Source organism: Mytilus californianus, unplaced genomic scaffold, assembly GCF_021869535.1.
Source record: "Mytilus californianus isolate M0D057914Y unplaced genomic scaffold, xbMytCali1.0.p SCAF_8, whole genome shotgun sequence".
Taxonomy (NCBI): domain Eukaryota; kingdom Metazoa; phylum Mollusca; class Bivalvia; order Mytilida; family Mytilidae; genus Mytilus; species Mytilus californianus.
Genome location: NW_026262734.1, coordinates 31,105,488 through 31,131,834, shown reverse-complemented (window position 1 = coordinate 31,131,834; position 26,347 = coordinate 31,105,488). Strand labels below are relative to the sequence as shown.

The following is a 26,347-nucleotide window of genomic DNA, read 5'->3' as shown; positions in this document are numbered from 1 at the left end:
CTATGAACGAATTTAGTAAAGACTTTAATCAATTTGTGGACACAAAATCTTTGACTTAATGATTTACCAGTAATACATAGATTATGTTCATTGAAATCCAAAATGTCACTACAGACTAGGCATAGCAAACGAGTTGGGATAAATAAACACCGTAAGATGGCGCAAAAGGAGCATCACCGTCCAAAAAGGAAAGTTAACAATAGTGAACGAAAAATCGTCTCTTTTTGTCGTAAATTTTTGTGTAGGGTTTCCTGAGTAAAACAGAAATATCTTTACCTAGGAAAGGACAGTTATTGCTCTTTGTATTTGATTTATAATAATTCAAGTAAGATTTTCTTGTGTAAAACGGAAATATATCTTAATTTGGGACAGGACAGTTATTGCTGTTTATATTTGATTATAACAATTAAAGTAAGTTTTGGTATGTTTTTAAGAAAAAATTCAATGACCTTTTGATGATTAAATTGATTATAGACCCTACTTCATTCACTACTAACGTTTAAGTGTTTTTGAAGTTTAATATCCGTACGGGGAACTTTGGGTGTTTGCCTTTAATTCGGGAATCTTAAAAACAATGTCAGTTTAAGTAGCTTAAAATGTGACCTTTAAATTTTGTTTGTCATTATTTTAAAACTTACATGCTTCAATGACATTTAAGTGATGATAAATTAGAATAATTGTATATGTAAATGTCATTTAAATGATAATTCGGTTTGAATTATAGAATAAGTTGTTTTGATACCTTTTGCAAGTGTTGCAATGATGTTGTTAAAACAAGTGAGATATTTACTGGTGTCCATAACATGTTTAGTTGTTAAACTTGACGCTGCGAACAATTGTGAAAAAATTACTTTTCCATTGTGTACTGACGGGATTGGATATAAATTCACAAAGTTACCGAACAGTTTGGGACATGAAACTCAAACAGAGAGTGCTATGGAAGTACACCAGTTCTTTCCTTTAGTTAAAGTCAACTGTAGTCCATTCTTGAAGCAGTTTTTATGTGAATTGTATGCTCCTAGGTGCAATCCAGCAAATCCTTTGTTGTCACATTTACCTTCAACACAGCTATGCATAAAAGCACGAGATGGTTGCGCTCCTTTAATGCGTAAATTTGGATTTTACTGGCCTGAATCGTTACGCTGTGAGAATTTTTCAAGTAAGTTGTCTTTTTCACAGCATGCTTATTCAAATTGAATGTTTTAAGTTTAAACAACAATTAACTGCATTCAAAGCAAATTGAAGTGCATTGTTTCCAGATAAGCATAAGAGGTGAGCATCACAATTTGAAAGTGGAGACAAATCGGTCATGATAATTTTACAGTCGGGTACTGGGTGCTCTGATTAACTATTATGTAACCTTAGCATCCTTTGATATTGTTCAAGCTCGACTAATGAAGCTACGGTATAATATTGGGGCTCCTTTTGAGAATAAACAGTTATGTGATCGTTCGAATCTTTCCATGTTGTTTTCAAAGGGAAAAACATGATTGCCATCACAAAGTACTGAAGGTATTCTTGACTCTTGCATGTACATTACTAAAGCAAATGGAAAGTTTTAACTATTTTTTAGCATTCAAAACTCCCTCCTTATTCAGCTTGATCATTCGATACAGTATTGCTTTTGTTTTTTTTTTAATTAGTATTATTGTTTTGTTGTGTTTCTGTCTTCGAAGATTGTACATTATCAATAAATTATCTCAAAAGCATTTATTTTTCTATATAATTTAAAATGATCCGCCTTTTAATACTAGATAATTTCCTATTGCCATTATACAACGGTATTTGCAATGATATTTAGGTAATGCATGCTGATGATTTTGTTCTCTTATAATCATCTGAACAAGGACTTCAAAATTGTATTTATGAATTATTTCAATTCACAGTAGTTTGGAAAATGACAGATAACACCAAAAAGACCAAGGTTCTTGTATTTAACAAATCAGGACGGTATAAAAATATTAAAATATCCTTAAAAAACCAGACTTTAGAATGTGTACAGAACTACACATACTTGGGAATAAATTTTTTCAGCATCTGGGAAATTCCAAAATACGTAGAAAGAACTTTATAATAAATGAATAAAAGCCTTTTTTTAATTAAGAAAGACCTTTTCACTGGAAAGCCAAAAACCTAGTACCTCATTACATATTCATAAATTATAACCATAAAAGCAAACCTATCTTGTTGTAAACATGTTTTGTTTTAATGTTCTTCAATCACTCTAATATCTTAAATATCTTATCTTGTGTTTGATTGTACCTCTTATCATTTGCAGACGAAAGTGAGACTACAAAAACATTAAAGAAACCTCCAACAGTCAGGCCTGTGATCAAACCTTCAACAGTCAGACCTATAATTTCAAAATCACAAATATTGAGACCTGTTATTAAATCTTCAACAGTCAAAAACATAGTAAAGACTTCGGTTCCATTCAAGCTCAGTATAAGTTATACAACATCAGTCATTACATTTGTGTCATGTTGCAATGTTTACACCTACGCGTAAGTTTGCAAGTACTTTTATTATTACTACGTAATTTCCGGTTTCACATTTTGTCACATTTGGTCACATTTTGTCAAATATGATTGTATGACTGTAAAGGGATATAAATTTTTCAAAAGTTGCAACAGAAAAAAAGCAAAAGATTGAAACAAACTTGAAACATATAAAAATGAGAATTCAAAAACATCATGTCAAAGAATAGATAAACAACAATTTCGGCAAAAAAAAAACAAAAACAAAACCGAACAACACAACACAACACAACACATAGGAAACCAAATAAATGTGAGCAACATGCACTTACATGAAACCATAGGCCGGCTCAGGTTTCTTGCTTAAACTTTTTTTTACATTTTGTCATGTGAGATGTAACGATATAGGCACTCATACTTTCCATACACAATACCACAGTGGAATCAGCTTCCTGTGGTAATAGTTAATGCAACATTAGTTGATAGCTTCAGGAAACCGCTCGCTCCTGTTTTTTTCTCTATACTATTATAATAGCATTAACTAAGATTGTATATAGTTATAAATATGTTATTTTCATTGCACTAACTAATTATTTTCTGCTTAAATTGGGTACATATTTATAAATAGTCCACCTATGCAACAATATGTTATCATCAGATGTCGATTGAATATTGTACAACTAATAAAGAAGAAGAAAAAGGGACCTTTTATAGCCTATTATACTGTTTTAGTTTTGCTCATTATTGAAGGCCGTATAGAGCCCTATAGTTGCTCTATGGTTGCTTACAACCACGTCATTACGGCTCTTGTTGATAATTGTCTCGTTGGCAATCATACCATATCTCCTTATTTGTATAGCAAAGACACTGATTTGATTAAAGGAGAACCACAGATCATAATTTAGCTAAATGAATAACATCTTTTTTGCTATGTGATTTTATTCTTCTTCGAATAAACGTTTTTGCGATGTTTCCACAACACAAGAAATGTATATGATAGCTTAATGATTAGAATACACATAAATACATCTCCTTATTTTTATTCATAAATTTAAACCGAAAAGCAAGCTGTTATAATATTATTAGTGTTGTTTTTTATAAACTTAGCAAGAAAGATTTTTCACTTCCTGTAGACGAGGGTGTACTCTTGAAAACAGCAGACGTCAGGTCCTTGAATAAACCTACAGTTTCGTGGGAAACCACTTCAACAGAACATATAGGTAATGTATGAAGATCTGGACGGGGGCTGGTCCTCCATTTACATGATTTATCTAGTCTTTATTTGTTATGCCATTTTTCTCCATTCTTTATACTTTTGCCCAGTAATCTCTATTCTTTATATTATAGCACCTCATTATTGTCTATTGTTTATTTCTTTAGTTCATTTTTCTCTATTCTTTATATGTTTTGCCCACTGTTCTCTATTCTTTGAACCCACATTCACACCCTCATGTATTAGAACAGCGTTTATTGCAATCACTTGATCCGACGCTTTCTGTCAGTTACAGTCTTATTAGATCAAAAGTTATTATTTCATACAAAAGCACTTTTTTAATGAAAATTTCTACTGGAGATATTTCTTGTCCAAATTGAATGGATTCTTTTTCTTATTAAACACAGAAATTTCCACAGTTTCTTGTAATAATTAGGAAATATATATTTATCATTTATATTTTTAGGGAAATCATTATTTCAAGACAAATATGAATTTGTGCACGAAACAAAATCATATGGCTATATACTAAGTAGCAAAAGATGTCCCTTAATTTCAATTTTCTTAAACAAATAATGATTACTCTGTAATGACATGCCTTAAAAGTATTTCATAATAACCATAAATAAACTGTTCCCTTTGTGAGTTTAACATTAAAAATTTAACCATAATCGTACCTCAGAAAAGTTTTTGACAATGTTCTTAAAAAAAATATAGGAAGTAATAGGGGAATTTGAGAATGGTGAAACTCTTTTGAATATTAAACGATGAGATGAATCAGACGACTAGTCGTCAGCGAAAATGCAGGCATCTTAGAACATGAAACAAATTTTGCAATTTAAACAGAAATAAGAATTAGTATAAATTAGGGTGATGTGGTATTTTTGCCAATGGCACAAATTATGTAGAGTGCAAATGACTTTGATGAAAGCAATTATAGGTCATCGCACGGGTTTCAACAATGAACAAATCCAATACGGTATATTCAGCAATAAAAGGCACCAACATGGCAAAATGTCAAATAATTCAATCGAGAAAACCAATTGCCGAATTTATGATAAAGACATAAACAAAAAAACAAATATGACAGACAGCAACCAGCGACGATTTTAAATTGCCTAAATGGTGATTTTTGTATTTGTCTCGTTTTCCACAAATGTAATCAAGATAACCGGCTTTCAGTTGACCTTTACAGATTTGAGTTAAAGTACCTACAGTCATAATAGCAACCAGACAATTTTGTTGTTTCAATGACGATTCAGATTTTAAAACAGACTTATCATCCTTCCATTAACCAAAATTTAGCACATAATTCCAACGAAAATGTGACGAGTTCTGGAGAAAGAAATGAACCATCTCTTATTACGCTTAAGATTTTTTGTTATGCTCAAGCTACAGTGTGATCATGATTCTTTTTGTTTTCAAACTTTATATTGCTAGCAAGAGCTTTGATGCGATATACGCAAAACCTTAGAAAATTGGATAATACTGGTATATAGTTACTTATTGTAATAACAAAAGGATGCATTAACATTTGAACAATATGGAGTTTTTACCCCGATTTTCAGTTTTTTCTAGAATTCTGGTCAATATCCTCAGTTCCATAAGCATCATACATACAGGAGGGTCTGGATGGGGAGTTCCTTCGTTTCTGTATTCTTCAATATGTTAGGTTATTTTTTTTTTCTATTCTTTTAGCCATTATTTTCTTTTCTTTATATTTAAGCACCCCATTATTCTCTATCCCTAATTATTTGGACCTATTTTTCTTTATTCTTTACATCTTTTGCCCATTTTACTGCATTATTAGCTCATTATTCTCTTTTCTGTAAACCCATTCCAGACAATCTTACAGGACAAGAAAGTAGACATTCATACAGGACACGAAAGTAGACATTCATACAGGACAAAAAAGTAGACATTCATACGGGACTCGAAAGTAAACACTCATACAGGACAAGAAAGTAGACACTCTTACAGGACAAGAAAGTAGACATTCATAAGGGATAAGAAAGTAGACACTTAGACAGCACAAGAAAGTAGACACTCATACAGGACAAGAAAGTATACACTCATATAGCACAAGAAAGTAGACAATCATACAGGAAAAGAAAGTAGACAATCATACAAGACAAGAAAGTAGACATTAATACAGGACAAGAAAGTACACATCCAAACAAGACGAGAAAGTACACACTCATACTGGACAAGAAAGTAGACACTTATACAGGACAGGAAAGTAGACACTCTTACAGGAAAAGAAAGTAGACATGCATACAGGACTCTAAAGCAGACATTCATACAGGAAAGAAAGTAGACATCCATAAGAGATAAAAAAAAGTAGACACTCAGACAGCACAAGAAAGTAGACACTCATACAGGACAAGAAAGTAGACATTCATACAGGACACGAAAGTAGACATTCGTACAGGACAAGAAAGTAGACACTTCTGTAGGACTCTAAAGTAGACACTCATACACTAACAGGGCAAGAAAGTAGACACTCATACAGAACAAGAAAGTAAAGATTCATACAGGACAAGAAAGAAGACACTCATACAGGACAAGAAAGTAGACACTCATTACGGAACAAGAAAGTAGACACTCATACTGGACAAGAAAGTAGACACTCATACTGGAAAAGAAAGAAGACAGACACTCATACAGGACAAGAAAGTAGACACTCATACAGGACAAGAAAGTACACACCCATACAGCACAAGAAAGTATACATTCTTACAGGACAGGAAAGTAGACATTCATACGGGACTCGAATGTAAACACTCATACAAGACAAAAAAGTAGACACTCATAGAGCACAAAAAAGTAGACAATCATACAGGACAAGAAAGTACACAATCATACAAGACAAGAAAGTAGACAGTCATACAGGACAAGAAAGTACACATTCATACAGGACAAAAAGATAGACACTCATACAGGACAAGAAAGTAGACACTCATATAGGACAAGAGAGTAGACATTCATACAGGACACGAAAGTAGACATACATACAGGACAAGAAAGTAAACATTCATACAGGACAAAAGAGAAGACACTCATGCAGGACTCCAAAGTGGACACTCATACACTAACAGGACAACAATGTAGACATTCATACAGGACAAGAAAGTAGACATTCATACAGGACAACAAAGTAGACATTCTTAAAGGACAACAAAGTAGACATTCATACAGGACAAGAGATTAGACATTCATACAGGACAAGTAAGTAGACATTCATACAGGACAAGAAAGTAGACATTAATAAGGGACTAGAAAGTTGACAATCATACAGGACAAGAAAGTAGACACTCATACAGGACAAGAAAGTAGACATTCTTACAGGACAATAAAGTAGACATTCATACAGGACACAAAAGTAGACATTCATACAGGACAAGAAAGTAGACATTCATACGGGACTATAAAGTAGACACTCATACGGGACAAGAAATTAGACATCAATAACAGGAGAAAAAAATAGACATACATACATGACAAGAAAGTAGACACTCATACAGGACAAGAAAGTAGACATTCATAGAGGACACGAAAGTAGACATTCATACAGGACAAGAAAGTAGACATTCATACAGGACAAGAGAGTAGACACTAATGCAGGACTCTAAAGAAACCACTCATTCACTAACAGGTCGACACAGTAGACACTTATACAGAACAAGAAAGTAGACATTAATACAGGACAAGAAAGTAGACATTCATACAGGACAAGAAAATAGACATTCATACAGGACAAGAAATTAGACATTCGTACAGGACAAGCGATTAGACACTCATGCAGGACTCTCAAGTAGACACTCGTACACTAAAAGGACAACAAAGTAGACACTCATAAAGGACAAGAAAGTAGACATTCATACAGGACAAGAGATCAGACACTCATGCAGGACTATAAAGTAGACACTCATACATTAACAGGACAAAAAGGTAGACATTCATACAGGACAAGAAAGTTGACATTTATACAGGACAGGAAAGTAGACATTCATGCCGGACAAGAAAATAGACACTCATGCAGGACTAGAAAGTAGACACTCATACAGGACAAGAAAGTAGACACTCATACAGGACAAGAAAGTAGACATTCAGACAGAATAAGAAAGTAGACACTCATATAGGAAAAGAAAGTAAACACTCATATAGGACAGGAAAATAGACATTCATACAGGCCAAGAAAGTAGACACTCATAACAGGACAAGAAAGGTATTTGAAAATGTTGCCATCTTGTAAAAATAGCTAAAAATCTTAGCTTATAGCTGAGTATAATGATGACGTAAAATACTTGGAAATATTGTTTGCATTCTGAAATAACGCTATTCCTTAAATCATGAATCTGTCTCCGTGTCTATTTATGGAGCAAGGTATTTCTCTTGCGTGGCAGTAGTACCGGTCAGTGGCAATAAACAGTAAATTAAGGATTCATGTAAGCGTTTTATCCCTTTGGATTTTCTACTCCTGTAATAGAATATCTTAGCTGTTGACTTTCAGAATTGTTGGTTCTCCATGCTCTTTAACCTTGGACTTTATTTGGCCTTTTCGCTTTTTGATTCGAGCGTCATTGACAAGTCATTATCGTCCGGCGTACACAATTATAAGCCTTGTATCTTTAATGAGTTTTTTTTTACTTTATGCGAAAAAGTTTTCAATAAAGATATGATATTTTTACATCCAAAACTGCAGGCAGGAGTAAACACAGTATTTCTTTTTTTAGAGAATTATTTCACGCTGTTGATGGTTACCGAACACACAAACGGATCTTCTGATGGAGTAAATAAACATCAGTACATTAATTGGATGGTAACTAACATACGAGATAGAGAGGCATCGAGTGGGGTTACGCTAAAGGAATATGAAGGGCCACTTCCACTTGACAATACAAATACTGACGTTGACCTGCTGCACAGCCATCAGAACACTTTAGTCTACTTTCAGTTGTACATGCATTCAGATCCTTTAGACATATTTTCATTTGAAAATTTATGGTAAATACAAAACTTAATATGTGTTTATAAAAAAGGTTAAAGCTCAGGATTAAAAACTGAAGTCTTTTGTGAGCTTTATAATGCAGATTCTTTTCAACAAGGTTTATAATTATGTCAAGGTTTGTACGCCAACAAACCTATACATGTGTGACGTCCATTTTCATTGAACTAGTACACATTTTTGTTTAGGACCCAGCTGAAGCCCGCCTCCGGGTGCGGGATGTTCTCGCTGTGTTGAAGACCCATTGGTGGCCTTGGGCTGTGTTATGCTCTTTGGTCGGGTTGTTGTCTCTTTGACACATTCCCCATTTCCATTCTCAATTTAATTCGAGATTATGTTTGTCCTACAAGACATTTGCTCATTAATCATTGCTTATCAATATGCTAAAATGCTTTAAAAGGTGGGCTAAATTTTCTTGACAACTCTTTCAATGGATAGTTTTTCCTATTTTGAAATGTCGAGGGAAAATAATTCAGTGGACAGATGAAACAATTCAAAAATGTAACTATACACAAAAGAAAATTGATAAATCTAAATACTAAATAACTTTAATAAAATTTATGTTCTACAGGATCGAAAACAATTCTCTAAATTCCTGTGTCACGTGTCATTCGTTGCCGTGAGCGTACACAGCACCTCTAACCTTGCCACCTTTTGCAGACAATGATTAAAAAATTGTTCATGTCATATTCGTACACTTTTCCCGCCACATAATCATTGCATATTTTGTGCCAGTAAGAATTTGAAAAACAAAAAAATAAGGGAACGATCTTTACGACTTTGAGACTCACTTGCGACATATTTTCGTGGTCTAAGATCCTGATATACAAGTATAGTCGTCTGATATGTTAAATTGTCGATTAAGTGATGAGTCGAATGGTTGGTGATGAATGCCAATCAGGAGACGCTTACCCTATCGACAAAACAGGTTTCTGTCTTTTCGATTTTATGCTATTCCCTCAGTTTTTGTGTGTTGACTTTATTTGACTCTTTTTAATTGATTCACCAGATTTGAACACAGTAAATTACTGTCAGTTGCCTTATTCCGACACATAGTTCATTTTTTGTGTTATAAATATGAATACGTTACATTTCATTCATTTATCAATTTGTAGCTAAGGCAATCATCATCTTGTAATTAAATGATCGCAAACACTAACTGTATTGAAAAAAATATTCTCTATATGTTTCTTTCGAAATAAACCAAGCGGAATTGCAACACCTTACAAGTAATTAATATCCAGTAGGTTCAATGTTTTTAGTACAATTTGAAAAAGTAATTTTTATGTGTATACGTATACCATGACTAATTCGTTATGAGCGTGTACTTTCAAAATTGAAGAATTTTGTAGAGTTGGCAACTTATGCCAAAAATGTGAAAGACTTGTTTAAAATACAATGAATGAACTAGTTTTGAACAGGATATATCTTCCATGCTTAACTTAATAAGACAAACTTTGGTGTCCCACGGTATAATGCTACAGAAAAGTTCGTAGATTACAGAGATTCCAAATTTAGTTTTTTAAGTCCATTATAGATTTTAATTTAGTACATTTTTTATTATAGGGTGTTGATGGACAAAAGCTCCTTTACTGAGTTTATAGTTGCATCAAAATCAATCACGATTGAAGCCGATGAATATGCAAGGTTCAAATGGGTTCAGGAACCGGCCAATTCAGAATCAAGCGTTTGTAAAGACATTAAAGGCTATCCAGAAAACTGCAGAGAAAAATCAACGCCCGTCACAATACTCAGGAAATAAATAAAAACGTTTCTCTGTCGTGATACTTTGAAATAAAATATTAGTTTTAGCATTTATTTGCATTGGTTTTATCATTTTAGTTTAAAATGCTATCTTCTGTAACTTATAATTATACAAAACATATTCTTGTCTGCATCTGTAATAAAAAAAACATCTGTTCCATTTAAGTCATATCCCTTATTTAATAAACATACTGAATTGTCAGATACGTCATCGAATTAATGCAAAGAAAATTTTCAAATTGATACTGTGTTTAACTAAATTGCGCATGTGCAATTTTAACTCGTTTACGTAATACCACGTGTAAGAAAATGAATGAATGAAGAATAGAAAAAATGGATGTTTTGTCCCGAGATCACTTCCGGAAGCTCGTCAAACATTCTCTTTCATTTCTTCTTGATGTCTTTTGTCCACTTTTGGATTTTGGAGTAAAACAAAAATGTAAAGCAATCAAAGAGAACGGTATTATTAGTTACATAGTGTAGTAGTGACCTAATACGATATATATGGGATCAGTAAATTCCATATGGGGTGAGAGCGTAGCTGATCCCATATATACCGTATTAGGTCACTACCACACTGTGTAACGAATTTATCTTACCGACTATTTTAACATATAGCATTTAGACTAGTGGCCTATCAAAGTGACCAAGCCTTCAATATAAAGAACCTACTTCCATTAGTCTATACAAAAACAAATGCCAACAATAACGACTTGTTAGCTTTTTATTATTTTTGCATTTATTTCAATCGTTCATAATCAATTTCTTCGTTTGTTGAAACGTTTCAGATTTTTCCTCAACGCCGTGTTGTTTTTATAAAGGGACGTAGCACCACTACTAACCGTACATTAAAATAAGCCACGCCTACTAAGCGTACATTAAAATAAGCCACGCCTACTAACCCCATATGAAATATACACGGTCTCCACGCGGTCGCTTTTAACCAATGATATTCCTAGAAATGTATAGGAGGTAAGATAAGTCTAAATATATCTCCAATTGCAATCATTTGGTCAGGTCGGTGTTTCTTAATCTTTCTGTGTAATGATTTGTGAATTGGTAGGGTTTTTTTTTTTGTAATGGTGTTGTCTGTTTTTCTTTGACGTATGGTTTTTTATTGCCCCTTGTTATCCCTTCTCTCTCTTTCCAAGCTGTACATAGAGGGAAATATTGTCAATTATTTAATGTATATCAAACACACAAGTAAACACATCTTTTGCGAAATTGACCTCAGGTGGTTTTTGCCATGTTTTAATAGATTTAAGAAGATGTGGTATGAGTGCCAATAAGACAACTCTCCATCCAAGTCACAATTTGTAAAAGTAAACCATTATAGGTCATAGTACGGCCTTCAACCCGGTGCCTTGACTCACACAGAACAGCAAGCTATAAAGGACCCAAATATGACTAGTGTAAAACCATTCAAACAGGAAAACCAACGGTCTAATCCATATATAAAACGAGAAACAAGAAACACTTATGAACACATCAACAAACGAAGTCTCCTTTTGTTATATAGCTTCCTTTTTATAAAAAGATGTTTGACCAACAAAAATGGATACGAGAGTTCCGAACGGATGCAAAACCAGATATGTCCATTGAATGATGTAAAGCTAGGTCATATTTTATTTCTATATTTTATTTGAAATACACACTTAAATTCTACTATGTAGAATTTTTTTTAGAGTGTCATCATAGGTATATGATTATCCCATTTATGAATAAAAAACAAGCATAAAGCTTGTGGGTATCAGTTCTATACGAATGACATCCACCAGCACTGCTTAGTTCGACATTCATCTTGACCAATTCCAAACTATTAATCATTCTATAAAATTGCTGACAAGTTGGTTGATAGTATAGAAATGGTAGAACTCGTCCGAATCACCTACAGCGATAAGACTCATACTATAAACAAGTTATGAATAAAAGTATATGTTGGTTATACGTAAATGATATAGCAACCACACGACAAAACCAAGACATCGTGAGGGCAACATGAAATGCTTCATCAATAGACTAAAAGGTTACCTATCATTTTTATCAATAAACAGGCCTCTATACAATATAGCAAGATCTAAATCGTCCAGAGTCTATATATTGTGAAGAACATATTTCACAGAAACAATCAAAAATTGTATGTGTGGTGAACTATAGTTGCCTACAATCTTGTGTTTTCGTCTCTGGTAGATATTTGTCTCATTGGCAATAGTTACTATGGAAATTAATGGTTTAGAGATAGAGGTGCCCTCTAATGTTGCTGATGCTGTTGGATGATGACCCTAGCTAAAGTTAATGTCTTTCAACTGGACAATATGTAATTAACAGTAGTAGTTTTATAAACACGTCATCAAAGACTCATCAATGACGTTCGAATCAAAAAAGATAAAAGGCAAAATCAAGTACGAAGTTGAGAAGCATTGACGACCAAAACATTCCGAAAGAGTTTGTTTAATACAGATAAGGGCATGGTCTACAAATGACTCATCAGTGACACTAGAATCAAAAAAGTTAAAGACCAAATATAATACGAGGTTAAAGAGCATTGAGGATCCGAAAGGTAAACTGCAGTTGAATTATTCTGCCATTATATGACAGGAAATAACGCATATTATCGTATTATGTTGTCACAGTATAATATGAATAAGATGTAGAATGAGTGCCAATGAGACAACTCTCCATCCAAGTCACAATGTATAAAAGTGAACAATGATAGGTCAAAGTACGGCCTTCAACACGGAGCCTTGGCTCACACACCTAACATAAAGGTATAAAGGGCCCCAAAATGACTAGTTTAAAACAATTCAAACAAGAAAAGTTCAGTTGTCAACTAACTTCGTGGACGAACATTATTTCTCTCTCTTTTACCATTTTCAATAATCTTTCATAAGTCATGAGATAAAATGTCAAATTTAACAATACATCATTAACGCTGATTTGTAATGTGCGTTAATAGGCCTAATCATAATTCATAATTTGTCAATGATGGCAACTGTCAGTTTACATTCTGTTAAACATCCCAAAATAGACTTCATGTTTTGCAATCTTTTTTGGGCTATTTTTTCTGATACTTTATCATCGGTGTATTCATGTGAGCTTATAACAGCGTCCAAGTGCATGAATATAGGATACACAATGACAACGTTTCCAAATACTCAAGGTCATAGATCTCAAACGGAGACAAAAAGAAGATTTAAAAGCTATTTGACCTTTGGTTGAAATTGGATGTAGTGCGTCGTTAAGGGAATTTTTGTGCTGTTTCTATTTCCCAAAATGCGATCCAGCTGTGAAAGAACGATATCAAGCGTTACCGAGTCGGTATCTTTGTGAGAATTCGCAAATGGGATGTGAGCCGTTGATGAACAAGTTTGATTTCCTTGGCCATCTAACCTTGAATGTAATAAGTTTCCAGGTATGATCATTATCATAATGATATATTTTATTGTATAACATTTATTCACTGCATCTTTTGTTTCCATGCGTTTGGAAAAGGCTATTTTCGTTAGAATAGGAAGCGTACATTTAACATTTCTGTTTTTTACGTCCAATCAAAGTATATATTTGGTGGCCTTGGGCTGTTTTCTGCTCTTTAGTCGCGTTGTTGTCTCTTTGACACATCCCCCATTTCCATTCTTTTAAATGGACATTCAGATTAACCTCAAATGCTATACACTAACTGTTTATGCCTGGGACATAAACAATTTGAAATTTGAAATAAACAAATGGAACTATTTTTTTTTATCCTTGGTTTGTTTGTTGTTTTTTTTTTTACTTTACTTTATTTCCATTATCTTATTACCCAATCTGGAAAAATTAAATTACAATGCACTGTATTCAGTCACACTAATATTCAATCTCAATGAAAAAGCCGAGAATATCATGATTACTAAGTACCAAAAAGAGTCTGCTACGACCACAATGAAAAAAGTAAAACTATCGGAAAGTTAATTGTTCAACATTCAACTTACCCAATACATGCGTCAAAATTAATGAAACCGCCAAACAAAACAATTTTACCAAAAGTAGAAATTTATAATCCAAGAGGTATGTATTCACGTATTTATAGTAAACAATTTTCAAAAAGAAATTGTATTTATTTGATAGCATTGATATTCATCTGTTTATAATATGTTATGTTCTAGGTGACTGTGAACCAATTTGATATTCATCTATTTATAATGTGTTATGTTCTAGGTAGCTGTGAACCAATTTTATATTCATCTATTTTTAAGATGTTATGTTCTAGGTGGCTGTAAACTAAAAATTATACCTATGCGTGCATAAAAGTTTAAAATTCCACAACCGGTTCGAGCACAACACGAAGCAGGCATTGAAGTTAACAAATTTTATTTATTTGTGGTGGCAGGTTGTATTGATTTTTTTCAAGACTTTCTCTGTTTAGTGTATTTCACTGAATGTAACCCACAAGTTAATAGTGAATGTTGGAACCAGTTATTATGTAATACAGTTCGTGCAGGATGTGAACCAATTATTATGTAATGATACTGTTCGTGCAGGATGTGAACAAATTATGAATGAGATTGGTATGGAGTGGCCAAACGAACTTAGTTGTGAACAGTTTACCAGTGATTAAAAAAGTTGTATTTTATCAAAGGGTTTATTTCAGCTCTTAATACAATGTATCAGAGATATCTGTTAGCATTATTTCTTTCAAGATGGACATGTTGGCAGGGCTGTAACTAGCCTCTTTTAAAAGAGAGGCAAAATATATTTGCCAAGCGGAGGCCCCCAGAAGTTTAGGAAAAAATTACTCAAAATTGTGCATTCTGAGCGTTTCCATGACCCTTTCTTGATCTGAAACGCAAGGTTTGTTTTTATTATTTTTTTCGAAAATCGTAATTCACAGAGTTAAGTGTGTGGCTGCTGTTTTTTATATTGTTATTCAGTTTCTGCTCGGAGAAAAACGTATTGTACCTGTCAATTGTGTTTTTTTTCTTCAAATAAAGTTAAAGGGGGACTGATTATCATTGATTTAACTGTGTGAATTTAGTTTTCATACCGGTTGATTAATGTCGGATCTGTCTGTTCTGTCCTTATATTGTGTTTAGAATATGTTGTAAGTTTTTTGGGACTTTAAAATTTATTCACAGTACAATACTTTATGTTCCGTTTAAGTCGACACTAGGGACCGTCTTGACCTTGTTGTAGCGTATGTAATTCGTTCATTGTTAAAGACCCGCCAGCGACTGTCAAGATAAAGAACAGGAATAATATACCTGTTCATTTTTTCTATGTATTGTGTTCGATTTTGTCCCATGCACATTTACTCCATATTGCAAGTTCTGCCCTTCAATGTCAAAGGTCATATGGCAATACATTGTTTTTCTATATAAATGATTAGTTTTTGGGAGATTGGCTGTCTCACTTTAATTTCAGATTTTAAGTCAAATTTACAGAAAAGAATGCCAGTTTTGTATGCTTTAATATACAATTTGAATGTCCATGAAAAAACAAACAATTGTTATATGTCCGGTAGCATCGTATCTTCTCAAAATATTTTCTCGACATCGGTGGACACGCAACATTGCCAAACCACACAACCGTTCTCCGTCATCGTAGATCAATCCCAAGTCTTAAGTCTACGAAAAGCAGTGAATAAATGTTCACAACATACAGACAAACCAGGGAACAGATAAGACACATAACAACGAATAATAGACCATCAACAGTGAAAACACAATTGTTAGAAGTAGCTACATGTAATGTCGGTGTGCAGGCAGACAACAATGGTATTAATGGTGAGAAATTACTCATATATCATTCAATTATAATAATAACCCATTGCCTGTACCAATTGCAGATGAAAACACTGAAGGTCCTTGTAGCATATCGGAGTATTCGGGCTTGCCAATAAATACAATTGAAATGACGATTCCTGAAAATAAATTAAAAAAGTTATTATTGCAGATACAAGCAGTTGACTTTCAAAAAGGTAACTCTAAAACAATTATAGTCATTGCTATCATTGAATTTTATATAGATACAAATTATAAATATAATATATACAATTGATACAATATCCTTTAGCTCCTCCTTTTTAACATATTTCTAATATTTATTTTACAGATTGCTGTTTTCATTAGAATTTGTGACATTCCATCCATGTACGTTATTGGAACATCGTCAAAACCTTACGGCAGAAATTTTCGTGGACTTGATTGGTTAATTAGATGGATTGCGGATTTATCGAAATTCATTGCTTTGGTTGACTCAGCAGAGAAAATTGTTATACACTGACTGGTATGTCCTTTACTGTTTGATAGTCAGCTATGTTTAAATGTTTGACAAATTATGGTATTTGTTTGACGAAAATTGAATTGCCATGACAGATAAGCAATAAAAAAAACTTATTAATGTGTTGTTGTTTGTCGAATTAATGAATACTAATATTATGACCTACACATTTCTTAAATAATGTCTTTGTCTAGTTGCATATTCATAATATAGTCTAGATAAAATCAAGCAAAGTATTTGCGAACAACAACCATTAAATAAATCCTTTTACACTTATAAATAAAAAGAATATCGACCCTACGTCAATTGAAGATTAGTATACTAAATGTGACTTTTAAAATTTAGCTTATTAGTCACAAAATTGAAAATTACAAGTTCCACTGACATTTGAGTGATCTTACAAAAGAATATTATAGTTATAAATGCAAATCTCGTTTTAGGGAAAACTTGGTTCAAATTAAGGAAATTTGACTGTAATGAAACTTTAGCTGAGTTTGGGAATTTTGTTTGCATCGTTTTGCAAGTGTAGGAATGATGTTGTTAAATTGTGTAACCTATTTAATGGTGTCCATAGCATGTTTAGTTGTTAAACTTGATGCTGCAAATAATTGTGAACAAATCACTATTCCAATGTGTCAAAACGGGATTGGATATAGATTTACAAAGTTTCCAAACAGTATGGGACATAACACTCAAGAAGACAGTGGTTTAGAAGTACATCAGTTCTACCCTCTCGTCAAAGTCAACTGTAGTCTATACTTAAAGCAGTTTTTATGTGAAGTGTATGCTCCTAAATGCAATCCAGCAAATCCTTTGTTGCCACATTTACCTTCACGACAGATTTGCGAAAAGGCACGAAATGATTGCGCTCCTTTAATGAGTAAATTTGGATTTTATTGGCCTGAATCGTTAAGTTGTGAGAAGTTTTCAAGTAAGTTGTCTTTTTCACAGCATGTTAATTCAAACTAAATGTTTTATGATTAAGCAACAATCAATTCATTCAAAGCAAATTGAAAACAGTCTAAGCATTGATTCAAGATAAGCATATATAAGAGGTGAGCATGACAATTTGTGAGTGGAGACAAATCGGTCATGATAGTTTTACAGTCGGGTACGTACGTTACGGAGTTGCTCTGATAAGTTAGTGTGTTACCTTAGCCTTCTTTGATATTGTTCAAGCAATGTATTTTCAATCAATGAAGCTACGGTATTAGATTGAACCTCCGTTGTAGAATAAACAGTTCTATAAACGATCGAATCTTTTCATGTGTTTGATTTTGAATGATCGAAAACTTCATCATAATGAAATATATCCTTCTTTTCTTAAATTTTGTTTAACAATATCGTATCAAATTTCAGAGGTAATATATCTGATAATAAAGTTTACGAATCTGTATTTTTATTGTCAGGAGATAAGGATAAGTTATTGCTTTATAAGTTAGCATGTTTTCACTCTTTAAAACTTTACAGTGTCTACTTGATGTTCAATTTAGCTCCAACAGTATCCAATTGTATTTTATAACATCTAGAAAGTGACAATGAGGATCGGTTGAAACAAATCTTCACGACAAAAGAGATCATTTCAGCTTCCCAATTGTGAACTTTTCATTTCTATGTAGAAAAATTCCAGCAGCGCCTGTATTCAGAGTATACATCTGCAGTTGATTCGATATTCCAGGGCTTGTATTTGCTATCATGATTTCCTTTATAGAGGTTTGCCGATCACCAGGAAGCTATTAAACCAAGAATTCTAATTGACGAAGTTCAAATCATCCCTTCGTAAGTTTTACGGACGCCATCTCGAGTTGGTTGACCGTTATGGAATAGCCGTTTCACAGATGGTAACGCATGTTCCTAATGTCGTAACTACAATCCCGTCCCCTTTTCCCGAATGTGACCTACCGAATTATAGACTTATTTCCGGGTTTGTACTAAAATGAGGAACACGACCGGTGCCACGTGTGGAGCAGGATCTGCCTACCCTTCTGCAGCACCTGAAATCACCCCCAGTTTTGATGGGGTTCGTGTTGCTTAGTCTTTAGTTTCCTATGTTGTGTTTTGTGTACTGTTGTTTCTCTGTTTGTCTGTTTGTCTGTTGGTATTTTTCTTTTTTAGCCATGGCGTTGTCAGTTTATTTTCGACTTATGAAATGGAATGTCCCTTGTGTATTTTCGCCTCTTTTTTAAAGTAAGTTTTGTATATTTTTAAGAAAAAAATTCAATGACCTTTTAATGATTACATGGACTATGGACCCTTCTTCATTCACCACTAATGTTTAAGTGTTTTTGAAGTTAAATATCCGTATAGGGAACTTTAGGCGTTTGTCTCTAATTCGGGAAACTTAAAATCAATGTCAGTTTAAGTAGCTTAAAACGTGAACTTTAACTTATTTGTCATTATATTAAAAATTACCAGTTTTACTGACATTTAAGTAATGTTACATTAGAATAATTTTATATGCAAATGTCGTTAAAGGATGTTCGATCCTCTTGTATTTGATTTTTTTGTCAGATATTCAGAATCGTCTGGTTTTATCCTTGTAGTGCCATTAAAAAAATTGCCCACTAAGCCCAACTTTTATTTTCACAATTTTATTACATATAGTTTAAAAAGCCATATTTGAAAATCTTATAAAATCCTTGTTATTTTTTCATAGATATTGATATAAAAAGATGCCAATGTTAATTATAAGAAAAATATAGAGGGAATAATTTCCCGCCAAATGTTGAATGGCTTATATCTCGAAAATAAGCACACGGACCCTTCATTTTTTTTCTGCTTTTTTTGCTCCGTTAATTATATACTATCAATTTATAATAGTCTTTTAAAAAGCTTGATATTTTGAAACAGAGTAGCGAACATCCTTAAATGATAATTTGAATTATGGAAATTTGACTGTGAATAAGTTGTTTTGATTCCTTTTGCAAGTGTAGCAATGATGTTGTTAAAACATGTGAACTATTTACTGGTGTCCATTACATGTTTAATTGTTTAACTTGATGCTGAGAACAATTGTGAACAAATTACTATTCCATTGTGTAAAGACGGGATTGGATATCAATATACAAATTTTCCGAACAGTTTTTGGGACATGAAAATCAAAGAGATAGTGGTTTCGAAATACAAAGGTTCTTTCCTCTCGTTAAAAACTATTTTAATCGATACTTGAAGCAGTTTTTATGTGAATTGTATGCTCCTAGGTGCAATCAGGTAAACCCTTTAATGTCACATTTACCTTTACGACTGCTATGCGAAAAAGCACGATATGGTTGCACTCCTTTCATGCGTAAATTTGGATTTCATTGGCCTGAATCGTTACGCTGTGAAAATTTTTCAAGTAAGTTGTCTTTTTCACAGCATGCTTATTCAAATTGAATGTTTTAGGATTAAACAACAATGCATTCAAAACAAATTGAAGAGCATTGTTTCCAGTTAAGCGAAAGATGTGAGCATCACAAATTGTAAGTGGAGACAAAATCGGTCATGATAATTTTACAGCCGGGTACTGGGTGCTCTGATTAAGTAGTATGTTACCTTAGAATTCTTTGATATTGTTCAAGCAAGGAATTTTCTATCAATGAGCTCACGGTATAAGATTGGGGCTCCATTTAAGAATAAACAGTTGTGTGAACGTTCGAATCTTTTCATGTTGTTTTCAAAGGGAAAAACATGATCGCCATCACAAAGTACTGAAGATATTCTTGTACATTACTAAAGCATATGGAAAGTTTTAACTATTTTGTAGCACTTAAAACTCCCTCCTTATTCAGCTTGATCATTCGATAGAGCATTGCTGTTGTTATTTTTAATTAGCATTATAGTTTTGTTGTGTTGCTGTCTTCGAAGATTGTGCATTATCAATGAATTATCTCAAAAGTATTTATTTTTCTATATAATTTTAAATGATCCGCCTTTTAATACCAGATAATTTCTTATTACCATTATTTAACAGTCTATGCACTGGTATTAGGTAATGCTGCTGATGATTTTGTTCTCTTATAATCATCTGAACAAGGACTTCAAAATCGTATTTATAAATTATTTCAATTAACAGTAGTTTGGAAAATGACAGATAACACCAAAAAGACCAAGGTTCTTGTATTTAACAAAAAAATATTAAAATATTCTTAGGAAACCAGACTTAAGAATGTGTACAGAACTCCACATACGTGGGAATAATTTTTTTCAGCATCTAGGACCTTCCAAAAGACATAGAAAGAACTTTATGATAAAGGAATGAAAGCCTTTTTCAAATTAAGCAAGACTTTTTCTCTGGAAAGCCCAAAACCTAGTATTTTATTACATATTTATAAATTATAACCATACAAGCCAACCCATCTTGTTGTATGGATCTGAAATTTGGGGTTATATACCATATAAGAAACAAAAACATATGGATAACTTCATTTTAAAAGAAACAACTTATTATCTTGTACTAGAGAAAATCCATACTAACTTTGTAAATTTCAATTGAAGTAACATAAAAACTTCAAATATGGCATGTAGAGGTGAAATAGGTTCGCTTCCTACACCTTTTTATGAAGTCATGAATATGATAGAATATTTGATTCATCTTACGAAAGAAATTAAAACTTCAAATATTATCTTATGGGAGGCAATAAATCTTTCACAGTCTATGAACCAATCGAACCAAGAATCTTAGATAGGAAACATCAGATATATTTTCAAATTCCTTGATTTAGACTATCTTTTTTGTAAACCAGTCAAACTTTAAACAAAATCATATATCAAAAAAGTCTCTAACAATAAGATTTAAAGAAATTTGAGTAGCTGATATTTTTCAAGTTTGAACTATTTTTAAGAATATATTTTTTAAAAAAAAGACAGGCAAATAATTTCAGAATTTAGAAGTAGCAGTCATGACCTTGACATTCAAAGAGGGTGTATGTTGGTATAAAAGCTGAAGACAGAATTTGTAAGCTATATAAGAAAGCAGTTGAAGATGAGCTACATTTTCTGTTAAAATGTCTTATTCTGAAAGATACAAAATCTCAACAGCTGTCTAATTTAAATTCTAAATTCCTATTTTTTTCAAAGTTTTATGATGAGATGAAATTTGTTTGGGTACTTTCATCTGAAGATTTTTTTGGCTACTTCAACGAAAGACACTTCTAGTGAATATCAATGTAGTTTGAAAAAAAAACAAATCGGAAGTTGTCTCTCATAGGCCTAGCTAGGTCTAAAAATTGAATAAGAAAACGTGTTTACTACAGGTAACAGTGAATTCCAAAAGACCTAATGTTTTGTCAATGACATTATTTATATGCTAATTTTTTTAAATGTGTAAACATATTTTTTTTAATGTACTTTAATGACTCTAATATCTTAAATATCTTATTTTGTTTGTGATTGTACCTCATATCATTTGCAGACGAATGTGAGACTACCAAAACATTAAAGAAACCTCCAACAGTCAAGCCTGTGTTCAAACCTTCAACAGTCAGACCTATAATTTCAAAATCAAAAACAGTGAGACCTGTTATTAAATCTTCAACAGTCAAAAACATAGTAAAGTCTTCAGTTCCATTCAAGCTCAGTATAAGATATACTACATCAGGCATTACATTTGTGTCATGTTGCCATGTTTACTCCTACGCGTAAGTTTGCAAGTACTTTTAATTTTATTACGTAATTTCCGATCTCACATTTGGTCACATTTGGTGAGATACGAATGGATGACTGTAAAGGGACATTAATCTTTAAATAGTTGCAACAGTAAAAAGCAAAAGTTTGAAAAAAAAATGAAGAATATAAAAATAACAATTCAAAAACATCATGTCAAAGAATAGATAAACAACAATATCGCCAAATAAACAACAACAAAAAATGGACAAACAACACCACACAGGAAACTAAACAAATGTGAGCAACATGCACTTACATAAAACCACAGGCGTGCACAGGATCAAGAGTCGTTTTTTGTTTAAGCCCGTTTAAGACCGTTGGTTTTCTTGTTTAAATTGTTTCACATTTTGTCATGTGAGATACAACGATATAGACACTTATACTTTCCATACATAATACCACAGTGGAATCAGCTTCCTGTGATAATAGTTCTGGCAATATCAGTCGATAGCTTCAGGAAACAGCTCACTTCTGTTGTTTTCTTTACTATTATTTAATATCATAAACTAAGATCGTATATAGTTTTAATCATAAATTTGTTATTTTTATTGCTCTAAATAATTATTTTCTGTTTAAATTGGGTAAATATTTATAAATAGTCCACGTATGCAACAGTATGTAATCATCGAATGTCGATGGAATATTGTATGCCTTATTAAGAAGAAAGGACCTTTTATAACCTATTATACTGTTTTAGTTTTCCTCATTATTGAAGGCCGTATAGTTGTTTTATGGTTGCTTACAACCACGTCATTTGGGCTCTGGTGGACAATTGTCTCATTGGCAATCATACCATATCTCCTTATTTGTATAGCAAAGACACTGAATTTTGATTGAGGGAGAACCACAGATCATAATTTAACCAACAAATGACGAACTAGAAAATCAAATAAAAACAAGACAACTGTACGGACCATGACAAGACATATACGTACATAGTTCACAAAATTTTAAAGCCGAATTTTGAAAATATGAACTTTAACCAAAATGGAAGCGATAGTAGGAGCTATGGAGAAAAATCTACTCTGCTAAAGTGTTTACGCAAGTTATCCAACTTAACTTTAAAAAACATCTCTTTTGCTTTGTGATTTTATTAATCTTCGAGTACGCGTTTTTGCGATTTTTCCAGAAATCTAGAAATAGTTTAATGATTGAAATAAAATACATAAATACATCTTCTTATTTTTATACATAAATCTAAACCGAAAAGCAAGCTGTTATAATATAATAAATGTTCTTTTTATTAACCTAGCAAGAAAGATTTTTCACTTCCTCTAGACGAGGGTGTACTCTTGAAAACAGCAGACGTCAGGTCCTTAAATAAACCTACAGTTTCGTGGGAAACCACTTCAACAGAACAAACCGGTAATGTATGAGGGTCTGGATGGGGGGGTCCTTCATTTCTCTATTCTTTTTTTATGCCATTTTTCTCTATTCTTTTTACTTTTTGTCCATTAATCTCTTTTCTTTATATTTTAGCACCTCATTATTATCTATTCTTTATTTATTTTTTTGTTCATTTTTCTCTTTTCTTTATATGTTTTGTCCATTATTTTCTATCCTGTAAACCCCCATTCACACCCTCATGTATTAGAACAGCGTTTATTGCAATCACTTGAACATACGCTTTCTGTCAGCTAATCTAAGGTCAAAAGTGTTTCACCTATCGGAAATTTCCCTATTATTTCATACAAAAGCACTTTTTGATGAAAATTTAAACTGAAATATTTCTTGTCCAAATTGAAAGGATTTTTTTCCCCATTAGAGACAGAAATGTCTACAGTTTCTTGAAATAAATATATATTTATTATTTACATTTTTTAGGGAAATTACTATTTTAAGACAAATATGAATATCTGCACGAAACAAACTCATATGGCTATACACTAAGTAGCAAAAATGTCACTTAATTTCAATTTTCGTAAACAAATAATGATTTCTCAGTAATGACATGCATAATGAGAATGGTGAAACACTTTTGAATATAAAACGATGAGATGAATCAAACGACGAGTCGTCAGCGGGGAAAGGCAGGCAGCTTAGAACATGAAACAAATGTTGCAATTTGAACAGAAATAAGTATAAGTATAACAAATGGAGATGTGGTATTATTGCCAATGACACATGACTTGGATAAAAGCAACTATAGGTCATTTCATGGGCTACAACAATGAACAAAACCAATAGGGTATATTCAGCTATAAAAGGACCCAACATGACAACATTTCAAACAATTCAATTGCGAAACCAATTGCCCAAATTATGCTTAAGACATAAATGAAAATAATTATGACAGACAGCAACCAACGACAATTTTACATTGTACGGTGATTTTTGCGTGTGTCTCCCACACATGTAATAAAGATAACCAGCTTTCGGTTGAGTTAAAGTACCTACAGTCATGATAGCAACCAGACTATTTCGTTGTTTCTATGACTATTCAGATTTTAGAAAAGATTTATCCTTCTTTTTATCTTACTTTATACGAAATAGTTTCCAATAAAGATATGATGTTTTTTGGCATCCTCAGCTCCAGGCAGGAGTTAACACAGTATTTCTTTTTAGGCAATTATTTCACGTTGATGATGGTAACCAAACACACAAACAGATCTTATGATGGAGTAAATGAACATCGGGACATTAATTGGGTGGTAACTAACATACGAGATAGAGAGGTATCGAGTGGGGTTACGCTAAAGGAATATGAAGGGCCACTTCCACTTGAAAATACGAACGCTGACGCTGACCTGCTGCACAGTCATCAGAACACTTTAGTCTATTTTCAGTTGTACAATCATGCAGATCCTTTAGACATATTTTCATTTGAAAATTTATGGTAAATACAAAACTTAATATGTGTTTATAAAAAAAGATAAACCTCAGGATTAAAAACTGAAGTCTTTTGTTAGCTTTATAATGTATGCAGATTCTTTTCAACAAGGTTTATATGTTAAGGTCTGTCCGCCAACAAACTTATATATATATATATTCATTGGGGAGATTATTTTTGTTCTACAAGACATTTACTCATGAATCATTGCTTATTAATATGTCAAATGCTTTAAAATGTGGGTAATTTTCATGGCAACTCTTTTAATAGATAGTAAACAAAAAATAAGGGAACTATTTTTTACGACTTCGAGACTCGCTTGCGACATGTATTCGTGGTCTTAGATATGCAGATACAAGTACAATCGTCTGATCTGTTAATTTACTGATTTTGTCCTATTTTTTGTTAAAACATGTTGACTAAGTGAGAATTCGCATGGCCGGTGATGAATTGAAACCAGGAGACGCTTACCCTATCGACACAACAGTTTTCTGTCTTTTTTTTACCCTTTGCTATTCCCTCAGTCTTTGTTTGTTAACTTTATTTAACTCTTTTTATTCGATTCATGGTAACTTGCAGGTAATTGATATCCAGCAGGTTCAATGCTTTAAGTACAATTTGAAAAGATAATTTTTATGTGTATACATATACCATGACGATTTCGTTATGAGCGTGTACTTTCAAAATTGAATAATTCTGTAGAGTTGGCAACTAATGCGAAAATGTGAAAGACTTGTTCATAAAAAGAATGAACTAGTTTTTAACAGGATATATCTTCTATGCTTAACCTATATTACAAACTTTGGTGTCACACGGTATAATGCTATAGAAAAATTTCGTCGATTTCAGAGGTGTTTGAGGTCAATTATAGATTTAATTTAATACATTTTCATTGTAGGGTGTTGATGGACAAAAGCTCCTTTACTGAGTTTAAAGTTGCATCAAAATCAATGACGGTTGAAGCCGATGAATATGCTAGATTCAAATGGGTTCAGAAATCGGCCAATTCAGAATCAAGAGTTTGTAAAGACATTAAAGGCTATCCAGAAAACTGCAAAGAATCAACGCCCGTCAAAATACTCAGGAAATAGATAAAAACGTTTCTCTGCTGTAATATTTTGAAAATAAAATACTAGTTTTAGCATGTAATTGCA

The 26,347-nt window shown here is 32.7% G+C and overlaps 1 protein-coding gene across 3 annotated transcripts; it reads left to right on the top strand.

The window, feature by feature from the left end:
• Nucleotides 1-639: 639 nt before the first annotated feature.
• On the top strand, nt 640-26,347 carry LOC127711037 (uncharacterized). 3 transcript variants are annotated; one of them, XM_052216984.1, is made up of 5 exons: nt 640-1,159; nt 2,279-2,504; nt 3,585-3,697; nt 8,427-8,697; nt 26,092-26,347. In XM_052216984.1, the coding sequence occupies exons 1-5, from the start codon at nt 760-762 to the stop codon at nt 26,282-26,284; spliced, it is 1,203 nt and encodes a 400-aa protein (XP_052072944.1). In that variant the 5' UTR covers nt 640-759; the 3' UTR covers nt 26,285-26,347. The 3 variants fall into 3 exon arrangements, with proteins under 3 accessions (XP_052072944.1, XP_052072943.1, XP_052072945.1); XM_052216983.1 differs by lacking the exon at nt 26,092-26,347 and adding an exon at nt 10,265-10,516; XM_052216985.1 differs by lacking the exons at nt 640-1,159; nt 2,279-2,504; nt 3,585-3,697; nt 8,427-8,697 and adding exons at nt 17,116-17,648; nt 22,110-22,335; nt 23,616-23,728; nt 24,929-25,199.